Below are 20190 nucleotides of genomic sequence, written 5' to 3'. Positions count from 1 at the left end.
TGCGAGCTCCTGCAGAGTCCTCACTAAGTCGTTGAAGGCTTCCCCCAGTCGCTGCCTGCATAAGTGGGTACATGCTGCGCATAGACCCTTGTTCACCTGAATTTTATACTGATCATCCTTCAGGATATCCATTGTGGCTCCATATGTTTGGCAGTCCTGGACCATCCAATAGACCCAATGTACGAATATAGCAGATGGAGCTTGTCCTTGTTGACCTGAATAGCTGTGGAGGCTGTGAAGAATTTTTTGAAGTAGTGGCACCAGAGCGCGAACTTGTCGGCTGCCTCAGATTCCCTTGGGTCGATTTCCAGGTGATCCAACTTCATGTACTTGTCCATGTTTCGAAAATAAATTCTTGCAAATAAAATTGATGCACGATCAATTACACAAAGAATGAAGTTGCCAAAATTGAACGCTTTTATTTGCAAGAGATGGACAGCATCCCTGTTTTGGTCACTCACACTAACCCGGACTCGAACTGGGGGCAGGCTTGTGGCATGACTGCCTTTATGGGGAAGAAAGGGAAGGAGTTACGAGCTGGCCAGTGAGAGCAGGGTCAACCAGGAAAGGTCATGTTATTTACATATAACAAATATGTATAATAGTGGTTTCACCACAGTCTGTTGGATACTGCCGAGACAATATATAGGATGTTGCTCCTCCAATTTGCGTATGGCCTCAACCTGGCTGTACATGAGGCCATGTTGGTGTAAAGCAATGGGGTGTGGAATTGAAGTGGCTGCCATTGGGAAGTCCTTGCTGTTTCAGCAGACTGAGTGAATGTGCTCAAAAAAGGGATCTCCCAGTCTGCATCTAGTCTCCCCAATGGAGAGGAGGCCACACCGGATGCAATAAATGCTAAGTACAGATTTACAGGTGAAGTGTTGCTTCACTTGAAAAGGACTGTTTGAGACCCCAGTAGTGTTGAGAGAGGAGGCATAGGTGCAAGGAACTGGGGTGGTTGCTGAGGGCAAGAAGACTTCCCGAAGGGCCTCAGTCACTGAAGTCTTCCTGATCACATTAGAGGTTTGGGTCTGGAGTTCAGGTTGCCAATGCAGCTGCAGAAGTACTGGAGGTGAATCCAGAGACAATAGAAGGACTCTCTTTTCCTATTGTTAGGGGAACTGAACAATGCTCATGGCAACTGTTTGCCGAATGGCAGACAAAAGTTGAAGACTATCATTTATAGTACAAGGAACCTTTGAAGTGTTGCACGTCTTGTTGTCACAGGGTTGGGGGGGAGGGGCATTAGTGGGAAGTATCGACTGGATGAAGAAATTTTAGGTGGAAGAATTAAAAGATTTTTTTTACTGCAAGGGTAATGAGGTATGAAACTTAATAAGGGGTGACAAAGGCAGAAACCCTCAACACATTTTGGAAGAAAGTAGTGACCTAAAAGGTTGTGACCTAAAAAGTTGAGGTGAAATACGGTAAAATGACTTCAATGGTTCTTTTTAGCCAACAATAAACAATATTCTGAGTCATAATTTCTATAATTTTATAAGACTTCTCTGAGTATTTAGGGGAGGTTACTTTAATAATCATGAAAACAACACATACATATAGTACTTTAATTTAGAAAATGTTCTGATGAGCATTTTGATAATGATACTGAACCATGTCAAGGGATAATGGGAGCAAAGGTTTTTCTGAAGAGGGTAACTTTTTGGAGCAACTTAAATGAGAAAATAAAAGTGGAGATCTATTGCAAGGGAATGGAGTTGATGACAGAGCCGTTAATATGGAGCAATGAAAACTAAAGATCTGGACAGAGCGACCTTAGACAATCTGACACAACACTGATCACCATTTTCTAGAGCCCAACTGTTCATACCAATAATGTTGTCATAGTTCCTGAAAACCATCTCCACATGATCCCATTCAAAGAAACTGCACTTCCCCACAACAGGCTGAGCAATGACGACATTGGCATCATTCATGAAAATAAAGGCTTCGATTGAAAGAGACTGAAAATGTAGGGTCTGATCCATCGCAAATTCTAAGAGATCAGAGAAAGGGGAGAGGTGACAGTTAAATTCAATTCATGCATTGATTAGATTCACCACTTCGACCTGATAAAGGGTTGTTGCAATCACCTGTTGTTATGCAGTCAAATTCCTTCAGTGAAAGGTTATTAATTTTACGACCCTGATATTCCACCGGACTGGCACAGTAGATCTGATCGACCGTTGCATTTGTACTGCTTAACCATTCCACCAGCCACTTCAGTTTACAGCCGCAGTGAAAAGAATTCCCCCTAAGATCTCTGCAATTAAAAATAATTCCTAATAAGAATTCATAGTTAATGAAGCAACATGTATGCTTGTACATATACTCGTAACTTGGTACCATATATGCTGTCATATAGGATGACTCACGTAAAGGGTAACTCCCAGAATTTCCACCCAAAATGTTGGTTTTGAGCAATACCCTTTGTATAAGATTACCACTGCCCCCCCCCCACCCCCCCCATCCCCGCAACCCCACAAAAATCTGGCACCGCTGACCAGTGGATGCTGTTAAAAGCAAATCACAATATTTTAATAACAGATCACCATTTAAAAGGTTTCAATTTTATTTGGGTATTTTAAAATAATCCACTGTCAGCTCCTGTAATAGGCAGTTTAAAGCCTGTACAGAGCTAACAGTGGGCGGATGGGCCCCACAGAGGAGCGCTAAGACTTCACAAATAACTGTCAGGGCATGCTCGAGACTGAGTCAGAGTCGGTGGGAAGATGGCAACAGTTGTTGATACTTTGCAGTCAAGGACCAGAATTTGACCTGGCATATAGGACAACCCCGATTTTAAGGTGAAATTTTTAAGTTCTGGATCATCCTATACGACTGCATATACGATACATAGTTCATTTTGTAAATGACATGCTTGAATGCACAGAGCTTTATGTATCCTTGAATTTCAATATCCTTGCATTTCAATACGTTAATTAAACTTAAAACTATTTTTCACAACTTTAGATGACTACATGGGAGAGTGACCATCTCAACAAAGCAGGATGGATTGGATAAATGTAATGGCTAGGTCAAGGGCTAGGGAATGTAGAGTTCCCTATTCTCTGCAGAGAGGGACTTATCCAAGACTAGCAATGACAAATTTGGAGTTTTTAGCCAGGGCAGCTAAATCAATTAGTGGAGCAGCTGAAATAGGAGCTATGCAAGAGGGCAGGAAGAGCATACAGATCTCAGAGGGTTGATGGATTACAGGAGATTGGGTAGAACAGACGGGTGTAAAATACAAAAGCCTGCAGACACTGTAATTGAAATAAACACAGTATTGGAGAAACTCTGCAAGTTAAACAGTATACTTCATATAGCACAGATATACATAAACTTCTCCGTGGATTGTCACCTTGTTGTGGTGGAGAAGCTTCTGTGCTCTTGAGATCCTGAGAGTGATCCCATCAGGAGCTATGCTTCCGGTAGGGCCACCCATGGTGGTAACGTCGAGGGTGAGGTCCCTGACAAAGAACAATCCAACCAAGACCTCAACGGTGGAACAGGCGGACGAAGTTACTTTGAACTCAACAAATATGAAGGCAGTCGAAGGCTGCAACAAATCTAGCAGCTCCATTCATCATAGTTTCCATGCCATTGGAATTAGTTGGTTGATTTGTGAAATATCATGAGCTCCTTAGAGGGTAACGTCAAGTACACGTTAAACAAATACACGTACAGGCAGCTTCACCCTGTGGGCCTCTTTCCAAGATTGGATTTATAAGCCACCTGAGAGCCCATAAATAGATTAATGGAACAAAGACCATCATCCTCGACCTCGAGGGATAGCCACGACGACATAAACAAAGTTTCAGGCTTGAGCCCTTCAAGGTATAAGCAAAATGTAGGCAGGTGCCTGGTGTATCTTTATCTTTGCTATATAAAGTACACTGTTTATATAGTTTCTGAATTTCTCCAGCATTGTGTTTCCACTTAGATAAAGACAGGTGTCGTTTTAGTTAGAGAAAAATGTCTACTCATCCAACGCAGGGAGTCAGATAAGAAACGTGACGAATTAAAGACTGTGGAGGGATGAAAAGGAGCTGACGTTAGCCAGAGTTATAAGTGTGTAGATGTGAAATAAAGTGGAGTCAAGGATAAATCCATGAATCACCAGAACTGACTGCACAGGAATAGGAAGAGAAGCCACGGATTCAGTCGGTGAGGAAGGTGATAGGACCCAACAAAAAGTCAGGGAAAGAGGTGAAAGGGAATGGACTATTGAAAGCTGTAGACGTTAATAATGATGAAAATGAACTGTTTACTACAATCGTAATCAAACTACTATTGAATTTTTAAAACACAGGAACATCATAGGGGTTCAAAAAACAACTACAGAAATTACCAGCATCCTTTCTTAACGGTCCAACAATAATGAAGGCCATCCAACTACCTGCTCAGAGTAAAATCTGGTTATTCCAATCTTTGCAAATGGAATTCAAAGGCAGGCACAACCTGACAACCCCAGGGCCAGGTGGAATCTTAAAATAACAAAGAAAAAGAACCTGGCCATGTTTTAAGTGGGCTGTCTTTTTGCTGTCACCCTTATTGTACAAACTATTTCAATCCCAGCCCATCCTTTGCAGAAGTTAAATCACTTTGAAATTAAAATTACAAAATCAGAATACTGCAGAATCTGGAAATCTGAAATAAAATACAGAAATTGTTGGAAATGCTCAGTAAGTGAGGCAGCAAACCTATGGAAATAGAACACAGTAAATGCTTCAGGGTGAAAACCTGTCGTCAGAACTGGCTAGCGCCAGTATTTGAGGAAGACCCTGTTGGATCTGCTGAGCATTTAAAACACGTCCTGTTTTACTAGTTTAAAATGTTATCACTTAGAAAATCATAATTACAGATAACTCTTACACATTAGTTAAAGCATCCAGCCCTTTGAATACATCCTTTGGAAGTGTATGAAGGTTGTTGTTTGCCAAGCTTCTGTCAAAATAAAATAGCAAAATTTTGTTAATGCTTCGCTTCAATTCCCCGCCCCACTCCCATGCAGGCCTTGTACTGTCCCACCCATATCACCTGCAAACTTGATTTTTCATCTGGGTACTCTTCAACTGGATGGTATTAACATCGACTTCTCCGGTTTCTATTTGCCTACTCTTCTGTTCTCCCTCTCTTCCCCATCCCTCTGTCTTCTTTCCTCCAGCTCTCCACTCCCCTCCCTCTCTGTTCACAGAGCCTTCTCCTCCCCCTGCCTGCTGGTGTGCCCTCCCTCTCTTATCCACCCACTATCTCCTGCCTGTGAGCTATGTATCTTTACCTTTGCTATATAAATACACTGATCTGCTGAGTTTCTCCAGCATTGTGTTTTTACTTCAACCACGATGTCTGCAGATCTTCATGTTTTACTTTTGTAATTTAACTATAAGGTGTAAAGTATCTCCACTGGCCACCGTGACAGAGGTGCACCAAAGAAAAGGTACAAGGACTGCCTAAAGAAATCTCTTGGTGCCTGCCACATTGACCACCGCCAGTGGGCTGATAACGCCTCAAACCGTGCATCTTGGCGCCTCACAGTTTGGCGGGCAGCAACCTCCTTTGAAGAAGACCGCAGAGCCCACCTCACTGACAAAAGGCAAAGGAGGAAAAACCCAACACCCAACCCCAACCAACCAATTTTCCCTTGCAACCGCTGCAATCGTGTCTGCCTGTCCCGCATCGGACTTGTCAGCCACAAATGAGCCTGCAGCTGACGTGGACTTTTTACCCCCTCCATAAATCTTCGTCCGCGAAGCCAAGCCAAAGAAAAGAAAGTATCTGACAAATTTAAAACTGGCTTGCAGGGAGACCAGTTGTGGACACACAAGGCACATTGCTTTTAAAGAACACAAATGCATACCTTGTGTACCCCCATTATTTCCTCCCACCCTCTCGCCACACCCAAACATTGGTAACCCTTTACTTCTAATGGATGCTACTTGACCTGCTGAGTTTCTCCAGCACTTATGTGTGCATCTGTAACTCCTGCACTGCCTGCTTGGTCTACTATTTCTGCATGGCAAGAAGGTTTTCATCAAATTGAATTGTTTATTGTCATGGCAAAGAACTTGATTTGCGTGCTGTCCAGGCAGCTTGCCAAAAGTCGCCATGCACCATTTTGGATTTTAAAATTCGTGGAGAGTCCACAAGGTTAAAAACAAAGTTAAAAGCTCAAACTTGAGGAGATCCTAGAACAAACAATGGGTTAAAAATATTAACCATGTCAATTGACGAAACTGAGTTTCTGTCATTTTGAAATGCGCGGCCTGGTTAGCACAGCGGTTGGCGCAACAGCGCTAGTGACCCTGCTTCAAATCCCATGCTGTCCGTAATGAGTTTGTACATTCTCCCCATGTCTATGTAGGTTTCCTCCCACCTTTCAAGACATACCAAGGGTGGGGGATGGTTGTGGGTATTTGCGTGGCACAAGCTCGTGGGCCAGAAGGGCCTGTATCTAATTTTAAATTTAAATACAACAGGCAAATAAAATTCATACACAGCAGGTTCCTGACATTCCAGGAGCTGATCCATTGCCATAGTAATCATATCAATGTCATTTCCCCACTTATTTCCTGTAATCTGTTCTTTCTCACAGTCCAGGCCTCCAGTCTAAAATCCTCCTCTGAATACTTCAGTTACACACCAACTTCCATACAGACCATTGTATATTTTTGGAGCCAAACCAGAGATGTCCATCCTCTTTTCCAAACTCGGGCTTAGAAGTGACCAAAGGGACTGGCTGAAAGGTCTGGGCTGCACATGTGATGACAAGGGAAGAGCATGAATCTGATGAAGGGAGAGAGGTAAGCATTTGTTCCTGGCTTATGAGAAGTCCAGCATTTGTTGTTAGAGGATTTAGAAATAGACAGGCTCTTGGTATTGGGTGAGTACTTCAGGTGGATGAAGTTTGACTATTCTTCCATTACACTTTGATGGTTTAGTCATGGAGAGAGTGGAAGTACTAAGTTCCTTGGCATGCACATAAAGCATGACCTATTCTGGACCCACAATACCTCCTCATTAGTCAGGAAGGTACAGCAGCCCCTATATTTCCCAAGACAGCTGAGAAGGGCAAGGTTATAGGCCTCTTCTTAACATTTTACAAGATCCCAATTGAAAATATCTTGTCTGCCTGCATCATTGTGTGGTACGGTAGCTGCAAAGCATTAAACCAGAAGTCAATACAGAGGATCATCAAAATGGCTGAGAGGATCACTGGTGGTCTCCTTTATATTGCTGATATTCACCAGAAGCTTAAATTGAGCTCATAATTACTGAGGACGCTTTCCATCCAGCAACAGTATCTTTGACACACTACCATCAAGAATGTGGTGCAGGAACATCAACATCAGGATTGCCAAGCTAGGAAATAGCTCCTTCCCTAGGCTGTGAGATTGATGAACAGTATTTTGTAACTGAGTAAATAATTCCAAAATATTTATATATTTATTTTAAATTGTATCCTTATGTGTTGTATACTGTGTATGTGTGTGCACCTTGGTCTGGAGAAACACTGTTTTGTCTGATTAGATATGTACTTCATATGATAATATCCTTGAATTTGTGAAGGAAAACTAGGCAGCTCTATATTGTTAGTTCTTTGGAGAAGACTGCGTGGTGCTGGGGGTTTAGAGGAGATGATTGCATGGTCTTAACAGCTCCGAGAGAGACTAATAATTAGTGTTGGGAGGGCTGGAATTTAACGAGGGAGCACAGGGAAGAGACTGGTGCACTTTTGGGAGTGATGGAGGCTGGCACTTTGTAATGGAGGGTGCAGGAAGGAACAGTGACTTGGTGTTGGGAGTACAGGCAAGAAGGGTTCAGCAGAGAATATGATCCAGTATTGAAGGGAGCTACAAGTTGGCACGATGCTAGTGGAAAAAGTGATATTTGGGATGCTGGGGGTTCATGGAGAGACTGGAATTGGTGTGGGGATGAAGAGACTAGCACCATATGTTGGACATATTGGGGAAAGACCAGGGTTTGGTCGGAGACAATAGCTCCTGGGCCCTTGGGGTTTTCCTATTCAGTACCACTAACTCACTGGGGGAGGGGGCAGGAGGTGGTGGGAAGGAAGTGTGGCCTTTTTAATGGGTGCTTTAGGGTAACGTGACTGGAGCTATGTGGGAGTTGGCTGGAGACCTGGTTCTGATTTTGGGATTGATGCGGCATTGGTAGGGACCATCGACATTGCTTTGGCTCTGTGCAAGCTCAGCCATGTTGTCCTGGGTGAGGACACCAAACAACACAGTTCAAATAATGTCTTCTTCTCATGGGCCCCAGACAGGAAATTACATCCCAGTCACATGAGTGATTGAATACCTGGAAATGCTGGGTTAAACCTGGAGTGTGTTGGAACAATCCAAAAACAGCTATTATTTCCTGGAGCATAAAGAGCTCATGGGTGACCTTATTGAGGTTTATAATTAAGGTGTAGCAATGTACCAGTGAAGGAATTCATGCCAGTAAACCATTGTCATTCAACAAATAACTGTAATTCATGCGCACATAACCTTTTGAGATTTGCAAAGCCAAGTAAAGCTCTTGATTGGATTACTACGATTGTTAAGCATACTCTTGATCTATCTTAATACCCCCAGCCAGCATGCCAGCACGAGGGCAAAAGTGTTGAAGGAACTCTTCTGGATCGTGACAATTGAGGCAGTTAACCACAATCTTGTTGGAACTTCATCCAAAATCGACACCATAAAGTCACCTGAACATTACTGCATGGTACAGGCCATCAGCCCACAATATAAACCCAAATTGTTATTGTTTTTCACCCTTATTCATTGATTGGTCAGGAAGTTCAAAGAATACTGGACAGGCCCCTATTCAAAACCCGACTGTCAACATCACCACATCCTAACCAGCACATTGGGGAATAATGAACTGGGACAAACATGGCTCATCAAGTACAACCAAAATCTTTTACTGATTATTTCCAAAGTTGATTTTGATGAAACACCAGATAAACACTAGATTCAATAAGAAAACTAAAGCATTGGTATATACAGAACACTGTTCATCTATTCAATGCTCATCAGCCAGCAGCCCTCTTGGTGATTATTAAAAATACTGCACAGCAGAATTTGATTGTTAAAAAGAATACATTTCTGTTTAAATAAGAGCAAAGTATAAGATTTGATGACATTTATTTTAAATTTAAGAGTGGAACTCAAGCTCTGGTTGTATGCATTCCGAGAAGTTACACCTGCTGCGCTTAGTTTGACAGCTTCTGCACTTCTAAACGTAATCAGTAAAAACGTTGAAACAAATTGAAAGCAATTCATTAATTTTAAATCATTTTTCTCCTGGTTCCTTGGTGACAAGAATATTAATATCCAATTCCCAATGGCTTTAGTGCAACCCTAGAAGGCTGGCAACTAGACTCATGAGCAAGTTTGAAACCATTTGTTCATATCCTCCTAACTCTCATTTAATGGTGCTGTGACAAATGAGATGGAATCAATTCATTCCACTGGTCATACTGATACACAGTGAGGAAATGAGATGTTAATGCCAGTTCTCTCAGGCAATGGAAATGTGTTCCATTTCAATTACAACTCATCGATAAGAGAAAGTCTCCTTGCGTCAAGCACAAAATCATGGTAATTTTATACCTACAGATTACATTACAAAAATTACCCACGAGGGAGAAAATACGATTCTTTCAGCTTTATCCTTCTATCCTGTACCCTCCAGAGGGCATTGATTTGAGACTTCAGTTCTCAAGCACCAGACCTATCAGGGCAAGGATAAGAAGGGTCAAAAAGCCAGTTAAGAGACACAAACACTGGAATGACCAGTGTGGGTTACACTCAACCTTGTTAGTCACTGAACAGACTGTTTAGATTGAACATGCCTCTCCAAAACTGGCCACATGGCCTCACAGTTCCATGCCTGTACTTACGCTCCACAACCCTCTCCTGAACCTGCATCTCACCTTACCAAAAATAGTCCTCTCTGCCTGTCCTTCCTGCGTTCATCTAGCTCCCCTTTTTAATGATCATTGTTAAGTAATGAATTGTATATTAATGAAGTCTGCCCTGCTTGCAAGCTCAAAAGTACCCCATGGGCAGGTGGTTGGGGGGAAGTGAAACACTAAAGTCTGCACATCCTGTGATTGCAGTAAAACACAGAAATGCTGGGGGAACTCAGCCGGTCTCGCAGCATCCATAGAAAGCAAAAGTATATAACTGATGAAACGTTGATTAGAGGCCTACCCCATGATGTCATTTATAAATGACAACTGAATGCCGCCATTTAGTGAAATTGTCAGAAATGACCAGGACCCCATGTAACTGAATTATTTTATTTTGTGACATTTTGTGTGAAATATTGATATACTTTTAAAATCCAAAAATTGTCAAAAGAATTATTTACATGCACAAAATGTCACTTGTCTATCAGGGCTATTTACATTTTTTTGTGGTACTAGAGTTTCCTTCTAACTACAACTGATTTCTACAAGAAGAGCATAGGAGTCCATATGTAGTCAACAGAACTAAATGGCAGGAGGGTTTCACAACAGATAAATGATCACTGGGCCTTATGATAAAGGTGAAATTGTACCCCAGGGAGATGAAAATAAGTTGTCAGGCATCTCACTGATGTAGAAACCAGAAATTCTGTGCAAAAACATTGTTTCAGGATTGCACCTTCAACAATTACATTCCTCGAACAACAGAATGAAATAGAATGCTCTCAGGGGATCAAATAAATGTTTTTGAAAGCCAAAAGCAAGAAGAAGCAAACGATAGAAAGAAACCAAGTTGAAAAGAATTTGGCAAGGAAACTAATGATCTGTGTCAATTTGAAAAACATATGTTGAAATGTCACATTCCTGCTGAGAACACTTGGTGTAAAGGTTCTTTAAACAGAACCAGGTAGAGGAGGGTGATGACTGGTTTTTATTAAGCATGGGGCAATGCTTTTACAGTGCCAGAGATCGGAACCCGGGTTTAAATCCCACTCTGTACATTCTCCCCGTCTGTGTGGGTTTCCTCCAGGTGCTCAGTTTCCTCCCACCGTTCAAGCGGGGGTTGTAGGTCAATTGGTTGTAATTGGATGGCACGAGCTCGTTGGCCGAAAGGGCTGGTGCTGTATGTCAATGTAAATATTTAACGAGAGGTTGGGTGGAGGGAGGGATAGAAAAGGTGAACAAAGGGAGGAAATCCCTGGGTGTAACACCTGGTTCCATCTGCCCATCACACACATACCATTCTTCTTTCGTTCACCTTCTCTATCCCCTCCTCCACCTCGGTACACTGCCCATCATCCATCCCTTAACTGGTTCCACCTATCACCCACTAGCCTCTGCCTCTACCCTTCCACTTCGTGCTCCCCAGCCCACCTGCCAGCCAGCTCCATCTGCTCAATTTCTTCCCCTTCTTATCTGTTTCCACTCATTACCTACCTGGCTCTCTCTCATCCCTCCCTCTCGCTTCTGAACATTAGCTTAATGCTCAACCCTAATGCAGGATCTCAACCCAAAACGCCAGCCATCCCTTTACCTCCACGGCCACTGCTTGGCCCAGTCCTTCCAAGAGCTAAGCTCAATCAGCTGGAGGAACTGATCAGGTCAAGCAGATCAATTGGAAATAAATGTCAGCGTTTTGATCAGGACTGGAACTCTGGTTGAAGAGAGTTGGAAAACATCTTCAAAGTCAACATGCCTTGAAAGAACTTCACAGTGGGGTAGTAAAGTCAGGACCTCGAGGAGACTGCAGATGCTGGAATCTGAAGCTAAACACTATCTGTGGAGGAACTCAGCAGCATGAGTAGGAGAAAATAAAAAGGTTGACATTTCAAGCAGTCTCTTGTGTCTTCCTTCACAATTTTTGACTTGGATAGGAGTGTATTTGCTATAAGGAGAGATGAACAAACTTGCATTTTTTACTCTGGAGCATCTGAAGTTGAGGGGAAATCTCTCTGGAATTATGAGGCAAAGACTGGGCAGATAGTCTGCCATAAGACTCTTGACTAAGGCCAATTTTTTGGAATACTATATTACATCTGTTTTATTACATGACAATATGGGTCTCTTGAATCGTCTTTATCCCCCCCCACCCCCAAGAGTGGAAATGTCTGCTGCTAGAGGGCATGGCTTTAAAGTGAGAGAGGGGCAAGATTCAAGGGGATATGCAAGACAAATGTTTTGCACAGTGAATGGTAGGAGCCTGGCGATGGGAGATAGCAATGTTCAACAGGCATTGGAATAGAGGGGCTAGCAGGGAGGATTGGTTTGGAGTTGCATCATGGTCAATGATGGCGGACTTTTGCAGTATTGTTCGATGTTAATTCTCACGGTAGTCAAACTTTGAAAGAAATGGCAATAAAATGATATTTTTCACTCTCTCTGCTGTCTCTCCAGATATTCCATTGATCTGTCCCCAGAGGAAATTCCAGCTGAATCATTTTAACTATTCACAGATTCACTTAAAGGGAAGCTAGAAGACTGATGAAGTGAGATGATGTGGAATTGAAGTTGGAGCAAAACTACTGGAATAAATTATTATGGTCAAATGGAGTGTTTTTATGCTGTTGGTGTAATTGTTCCTAACTACAACGAGATAACATGTAACATGACAATGGGTTATTTCTATTTTATACATTGCCTGCATTCCTGCTACAAACGAACACTCCCACATTACTGAGGGGTTGCATTCCTAGAAAACTATCTTGCAATTTCCTGTAACCCTTGACAAAAACTGACAAAATATCCTTTTTTGTTTATTCAGTTATTTTGTTCACACGTAAATTCCAACAGAGATAGAATTTTTATTGTGTGGCACAAAACGTTTGGAACGATTTGTGAATTCCATAGGGGCTCATTCCTGTTACACAAGCTGCTGTAACACAGGGATACACTCTATTCAAATAGACATAAAAATGTATTTCAGCTTACATGCACAGCACAAAATTGGAAACTATTAATATGTAAGGATTACCAAAATTTCTCAAGCATTCATCGTTAGGGCACAAAGTTTATTGCACAAGTTGTTCTGAATGAGAAAGATGAGAAAGGATATACTTACAGATGTATAAGAGATTTAAGTCCTCGAAAAGCATACCTGGAGATGGATTGGATTTTATTGTTTTCCACAAACCTGGGAGAAAGGTCGGCATTTCAGTGTCATTTTTAGTGACACGACACAGTGTGATTGTTTCAAGATTTTTTTTTATCTACTTACAGATACTCAAGCTGAGAGAGACCAAGGAAGGCATCATCCCCCACAGTATCAAATGAGTTGGAAGTGAACAAGCTGTTAGGAAAATGACAATCAAAACCATTGTAATTTTTTCTCATCTTATCAGGTACATTACATCATTTATTTTTGCTGACATTATGTCTGTAAAAGACACTGTCTAAAGCAAGAGGAAGATCAATCTTGTCTGAAAGGACGGTGCCAGCAGATTCAATGAGGAATCGAAAATTGGACACACGCTCAATGCCCAAAAGCAATGGACCATGTTGTCCAACCATTGTCCCTGCTTTTCAGAATGCCACCACTCATCTGTTCCTGAAGTCTTGCCAACTCAAGCAGATTCAAGTCATACATGACCCTGAATCACAACACAATCAACACGAAGTCACTAAACACCCTCCAAACATCAAGTTAAAATTAAGAGACATAAGGAAACTGTGATGCTGGTACCTTGGGTCAACAAAGAGCAGCGGGAGGGACCCAGAGTCAGACATCATCCACAAAGAGAAAAATCAGTCAAAACTTTGGCTCAGTACTCTTTTTTTTAAAAAAAGATGAAGGTGGGGAGATAGGAAACATGAAAATGAGGGAAGGGAAAGGCTGGGGAAGAGACCTGGAGGTAATAAAATACAAGACAATTGATTGTGGGATAGGTAGTGTGTTAAGATATGTAAGGGAGGATACCACTGGAGGAGGATATTGAGTGAAAAGCCAATAGAGGAGTAGGCTTGGGAAAAGGGGAATAAGTGAAGGGCACATGGAAACAGTGGAACAAGATCAGAAGAGTGAGGTTTACTTGAAGCTGGAAAATTCAAATAGTTGATTATGAACAATGTTTATCCATGAAGACAGCACAGCAACACCTCTACTTCCTGAGATGTCAGAGAAGATTTAGCATGTCATCGAATACCCTATAAACATCTACAGGCGCACTGTGGAAGGGACTGTGGAAGGCCATCATGGCCTGGTTTGGAACTCAAGTGCCCAGAAAGTGGCAAACCTAGTCAACTCCACCATGAGCACCAACCTCCCATCCACTGAAGACAATGAGGTAAGGCACTGACTGAAGAAGCATCATAAAGGATTTCCATTACCCTGGTCACACCTTTTCTCACTCCAATATTCAGGCATAAGATAGAGAAGCCTGAAGTCTGGCACCTGTAGATGCAATAACAGTTTATTTTTCCCCCCCCCCAACAGCAATCAGGCCCTTGAACCTCCATACTACAGTGCTCTAACCATAACACTACTCTGTCTCAGCTCCATTCACTAACTGCAACTGTGATTGGTTATTTATCTATTCTTTAATATTTACTATCTGATTTTTTTTTTGTGAATGGAATAGTGTGGTAATTTAATTTATACTATTATTGTTGGTGTATCTTACGTACCTGTCTGGCTGCAATAACTAGGAATTTCAGTCGCAGATGCCAAGACACCTTCTCACTTACACTGTTGAGTTGTGGGTTACCCAGGCAGAGTATGAACTGGTTTTCAAGTATGCATTTGACCTCTCTCTGACAATGGATGAGGCTGAGAAACAGAAAGGCATGTGTGGGAATGGGAAAGGTCATTAAAATGGCTGGCAACATCCTAGGACACAGAGCAAGAGGGCCCCTTCCACCCTGCACACAGCACCTTTCAGTTGTGTCCAGTGGATAAAGGAGGATCAGTGCCAGCACCACCAGGGTGAGGAACAGCTTCTTCCCACAAGTAGTGAGAAGGCTGAACGACTAAACGAACTGCTCACACTAACCCTCCGAGACACTCAAATTTACAAAACTATATTTATTTATTTGTATGAGATCGGATATACAATTATTTGGATAGCCGGAAACTGATTAGGGATTAGTCAACACGGCATTGCGCATGGTAGGACATGTTTAACCCATCTTATAGAGTTTATCAAGGAGATTACCAGGAAAATTGATGAATGAAAGGCAGTGGATGTTGTCTACATGGACCTTAGTAAGGCCTTTGACAAAGTCCCACATTGGAGGTTAGTCAGGAAGGTTCAGACTCTAGGTACTCAAATTAAAGTAGTGAACTCGATTTGACAATGGCTGGATGGGAGAAGCCAAGAGTGGGAGATTGCTTCTTAGAATAGAGGCCTGTGAGCTTCAGGGATTAGTGCTGGGACCATTGTTGTTTGTCATCTATATCAATGATCTGGATGATAATATGATAAATTGGATCAGCAAGCTTGCAGATGACACTATGATTGGAGGTGCCGTGGATAGTGAAAAATATTTTCAAAGCATGCAGAGGGATCTGGACCAGTTGGAAAAATGGGCTGAAAAATGGCAGATGGAATTTAATGCAGACATGTGTGAGGTGTTGGATCTTGGAAGGACATACCAAGAAAGGACATACACAGTAAATGATAGGGTACTAAGGAGTGCAGTAGAATACAGGGTCCTGGGAATACAGATATATAATACCCTGAAAGTGGCAACACAGGTGGATAGGGTTGTAAAAAGAGCTTTTGGCATATGGGTCTTCATAATCAAATTATTGAGTATTGGAGCTGGGATGTTATGATAAAGTTGTATAAGACATTTGTGAGGCCAAATTTGGAGAATTGGTCACCTAACTACAGGAAAGATATCAATAAATAGAAAGAGTGCAGAGAAGATTTACTAGGATGTTGCTTGAACTTCAACAACCAGGCTCAGTGCCAAGTGGGGCATTCACAGGCATCATTCCCCCCCCCCAATAAGTTATTGTGCCCACCCACCCACCAGACTACCCTCACTAGCATTATAGGCATGCTCATTTGCCTGTTAAATCAGAGGGTGGGGAAAGTGTGAGGGTGGAGCATAGAGGAGGTTCATAGCAGTAAGGCACCAGTTCCACCCTACCAACCCTCCCCCCCCCCCCCCCCCACTGAGTGAGTTCTCGAACATCAGTTTGTGCCCGCCCCCCACCTCCGCAGTTACCTTAATATCCCTTGATTAGATTTGTTCTGACACAGAGTCTGTCAGGAACCAAGTTACAGGGAAAGATTAAACTGGTTAGGACTTTATTTCCTGGAGCATAGAAGAACAAGGGAAGATTTGATAGAGGTATTTCAAATGATGAGGGGGATAGACTGAGTAAATGTAGGTAGGCTTTTTCCACTGAGGGTAGGTGAGATGAAAACCAGAGGGTATGAGTTAAGAGTGAAAGGGGAAAGGTTTAGGGGGAATTTCTTCACACAGGGAGTCGTGGAAGTGTGGAATGAGATGCCAGCTGAGGATCAATTTTAACATGTGTTACAAGACCAGAGGACCCCAAAACCCAGCAGCAATAGACATTCACCAAGACAAGTAGTTTTTAAAACAAAAGTTATTTTTAATCAACTTCAAACATGAAAACAGAATCAAACTTTAACTTATCTCTATACTTAACTAACCCAAATTAACCCCCTTCTAATTCTAAGCGCACGTGTATGTAATGAGTGTGTAAATTCAAGAAAAGTTCTTTGGTTCACAGTTCATTCTCACTTCTCCTTCTTCCGAATTCTCCGATTGCAGGCAATTTTTATACTGTGCACAGAATTTAACATGCATAACGTTCACCAGGCTTTGGTGCTCGAAAGGTAAATGTTTACCGCTCAGTAAGGTTCTTGTAGGGTTTGCAGAGATTTGTTGTTCCAGGATTTCCACAACTGAGGTACCATCATTAGTCACCTCAATGTCTCGCTGATGAAACTTGCCCCATCAGGGTTCTCCAGATGGTAACCTCTTTCTTTCAGGCTACTACAGAGTTCCATTCTGTTCCACTTATTCCAAGAGAAACAACAGACAGATAGCACTTCCAGCCATCCACTGCTTTGGACCTTTGTTTCCAATCAGCTCTTCCTGGCTTGTTTCAGCCGTTTTCAGTGTCGCACACATATAAGCTGAGAGGGCTTCTCTTCCCTCCTTCTCCCTCCCCCTCTCCCTCTTTCTCCCCAACTGCCAGAAAGCCCATGTGACTCTCTCACTTGCAAAACCCCCACCTTCTTCAGCAAACAACGGGAGTTCTTCTCCTTCGTCAAGATGTTGTCTTACGTAAACGAAACCCAGGAGTGACCTTTCTGTGAGCAATTTCCAGAAAGGTACTTGTAGCCAGTTTGTCTCCTCCAAAACAATGGTCTTTCATTTTATGATGTCAGTTCAATTAGCACCTACTTGTGAAATGTGCATCACATTCTCTAAGATATCCTGCAATGTTATTGAATATGAATTCTTCAGTCTTTCAAATAAGATCTGTTTTAAAATGTGTGTATGTATGTATGTATGCAACCCACTAATCTTAACAAAATTCTCCCAAATATTTATAATCCATTACACATGTAAGAAGAATTTGGGCAGGTACATGGATGGGAAGGGAATGGAGGGCTATAGACTGGGTGCAGATCAGTGGGACTAGGTAAAAATAATGGTTCGGCTCAGACTAGAAGGTACAAAGTGGACTGTTTCTGTGCTGTAATGTACCCTAATTCTATGGTTCTATATGAATACTTGTCCTGCATATGTATTTTTTGTCTGTATGTGTTTTGCACTGAGTTATGCTTGTGTAGTCAGATGACAATAAACCTGACTTGAATGAAGTGCTTCACATAGGGATCTTGTTAAACAATGCACCTTAAAGTAATCACAATCAAAATTAGGGAATTGAGGGCATGGGGATCAGGCATAGAATAGGTAATAGATTAACCATAAGAACACAAGAAATAGGAGGAGGAGTTGGCCATCTGGCCCATCGAGCCTGCTTTGCCATTCAATGAGATCATGGCTGATCTGATGACAGGCGCATATCTACCTACCTGCCTTTTCCCCATATCCCCTTAATTCCCCCTACTACGTAAAAAAAAAAATTATCCAGCATTGTTCTAAATATATTTACTGAGGTAGCCTCCACTGCTTCAATAAGCAGCAAATTTCACCACCCTCTGAGAAAAGTTTCTCCTCATCTGTCCTAAATCTACTACCCTGAATCTTGAGCCTATATCCTCTAGTTCTAGTCTCATCTACCAGTGGAAACAACTTACCTCCCTCTATCTCATCGATGCTAAACATGATAGGCTGCTGACACCGTGATTGTAGTAAAGACACCAAAATGCCGGAGGAACCCAGCTGTTCTTTTCAGCATCTATAAGATGTAATGGTTCTGTTATCGTAATCGTTATCGTTAAGCTATATGTCTTATGTAGTAGGTTTGGAACAGGGTAACACACACACCCATACAATACATTCGGAAGTGAGGTCATCTTTTGGAGTCGTGACGTCTATAAGCCAGAGGTATGAAGATCACATGATTTCCAAGAAACTATTGCTAACAGCTATTAAAGATTCCAGTAAATGGTCACCTGATTTCAAAGAAATTAAGACAGACCTCATTGGTGATGTAATTGCATATGAGCCTAAGGCAGAGTTCATCTTGAGCTCAGAAGCCCAGACGAAGCAGAAACCAGAAGGAAAAGTAGATTGACAGTATTCTCTGAAGAAGGAGGAGGTGCTGTTCTAAGTGACTTTAAGGTAAGCCAGGCCACTTCTCACTCTCTCATCAGTGAGAGAGTTAAAGAAATCTCTTCCTGAGGAAATAACTCAACAAGATTTGTGAGTTTAAACAGTCTAATTCAGTGTTAACAAACGCTTCATTACTGCTTTAAGCAACAATTTAAAAGAACTTGATGTTTCCTAATTACTTCTGAACTACAATTTAATAGACCTTAAAGTTCAACAAGACTTTAAAATACTGGGGCCTTAAAAATAATTTTTCAGATTTAAGTCTTGTAGAGCTCGTCGAAAGAATCAAAGACTTGTTGCTCCAAACCAAGGCTTTTATTAGCAAAAGACCGGAGCTCTTCACAGGTGGCCGACCAGTCCGGAATGATCCGACCTGGCTAGGGACACAACCCTTTAAGGCCCAGACAGTAGGCGTGGCTTAGCTCTCAGCCAATCGCTGTAAGCACAGACTAGATACTGTAACTATATACACTATATACATTGGTGATAGGTTTTATATCGGAGTGGCCTTCTCCTATGCAGGTTTCTTACCCGGGCTGGAGGGGCCTGCCTCCCCTCCTAGGTCGGTCCATACTGCCCGGACCGGGGCCGAGGCCGCCGCAGCTCACCCTGTGCCTGGACTGGGGCCGCCACCTCCCACTCTCTGCCCGGATCGGGGCCTCCCCCTGCCCCACTCGAACGAGGCCGGGGCCGCCGTCTCCCCCTTGCACCTGCCCGGATCGAGGCTGCCGCCGTCTACCCTTCGCCCGGACCGGGGCCGGGGCCGCTGCTGCTCTCCCTGTGCCTGGACTGGGGCCGCCGCCTCCCACTCCCTATCCGGACCGGGGCCTCCGCCTGTCTCACTCACTCCGATATAAACCCTACGACCCAAGGACCTCGCTGCCACGTCCCAGCTTGCTTGGCCACGGCACACGAACCATGGGTGTAAAGGGTGGGGCCAGTACTGCGCGCACTGCACTCCACCTAAAAGCTCCTTTGCGCAGGCCCGAGGACAGGTCCACGTCCTCCCCCTCCACGTCCTCCCCCTCCACGTCCTCCCCCTCCACGTCCTCCCCCTCCACGTCCTCCCCCTCCACGTCCTCCCCCTCCACGTCCTCCCCCTCCACGTCCTCCCCCTCCACGTCCTCCCCCTCCACGTCCTTCCCCTCCACGTCCTCTCCCTCCACGCCTTCCCCCTCAAAAGATGCTCACAAACTCAAGCTAGCATGCTGGAACATCAGAACCATGCTAGACAAGGCTGACAGCCACCGACCTGAACGTCGGTCTGCCCTCATTGCACATGAACTCCTCAGACTTGACATCGACATAGCCGCTCTCAGTGAAGTCCGCCTGGCAGATGTAGGCAGCCTCCAAGAACGCGGCGCGGGCTACACACTCTACTGGTCTGGCAAGCCTTCGGATGAACGACGCCTATCTGGTGTAGGCTTCATGGTCAAGAGCTTCATTGCCTCCAAACTCGAAAACCTTCCGACAGGCCT

The 20190-nt window shown here is 43.1% G+C and overlaps 1 protein-coding gene and 1 long non-coding RNA gene across 3 annotated transcripts in view; one reads left to right on the top strand and one right to left on the bottom strand.

The window, feature by feature from the left end:
- Window positions 1–12534, top strand: part of LOC138755819 (uncharacterized) — a 44596-nt gene extending 32062 nt beyond the window's left edge. The window contains exons 2-3 of the long non-coding RNA XR_011352573.1: window positions 6602–6809; window positions 12383–12534. This is a non-coding gene — a long non-coding RNA (uncharacterized lncRNA). The remainder of the gene's footprint in view (window positions 1–6601; window positions 6810–12382) is intronic.
- Window positions 1–20190, bottom strand: part of LOC138755816 (leucine-rich glioma-inactivated protein 1-like) — a 41696-nt gene that overhangs the window by 6653 nt on the left and 14853 nt on the right. The window contains exons 3-7 of one of the 2 annotated variants that reach the window (XM_069922493.1): window positions 13203–13274; window positions 13047–13118; window positions 4882–4953; window positions 2097–2266; window positions 1835–1999 (exon numbers count right to left, since the gene is read on the bottom strand). In XM_069922493.1, coding sequence (XP_069778594.1) covers window positions 1835–1999; window positions 2097–2266; window positions 4882–4953; window positions 13047–13118; window positions 13203–13274 — 551 coding nt within the window. The remainder of the gene's footprint in view (window positions 1–1834; window positions 2000–2096; window positions 2267–4881; window positions 4954–13046; window positions 13119–13202; window positions 13275–20190) is intronic. The other variant, XM_069922494.1, reaches the window with a different exon arrangement.

This window comes from Narcine bancroftii, chromosome 2, assembly GCF_036971445.1.
Source record: "Narcine bancroftii isolate sNarBan1 chromosome 2, sNarBan1.hap1, whole genome shotgun sequence".
In the NCBI taxonomy this organism is placed as follows: Eukaryota; Metazoa; Chordata; class Chondrichthyes; order Torpediniformes; family Narcinidae; genus Narcine; species Narcine bancroftii.
This window is presented reverse-complemented; position numbering and strand designations above follow the sequence as displayed.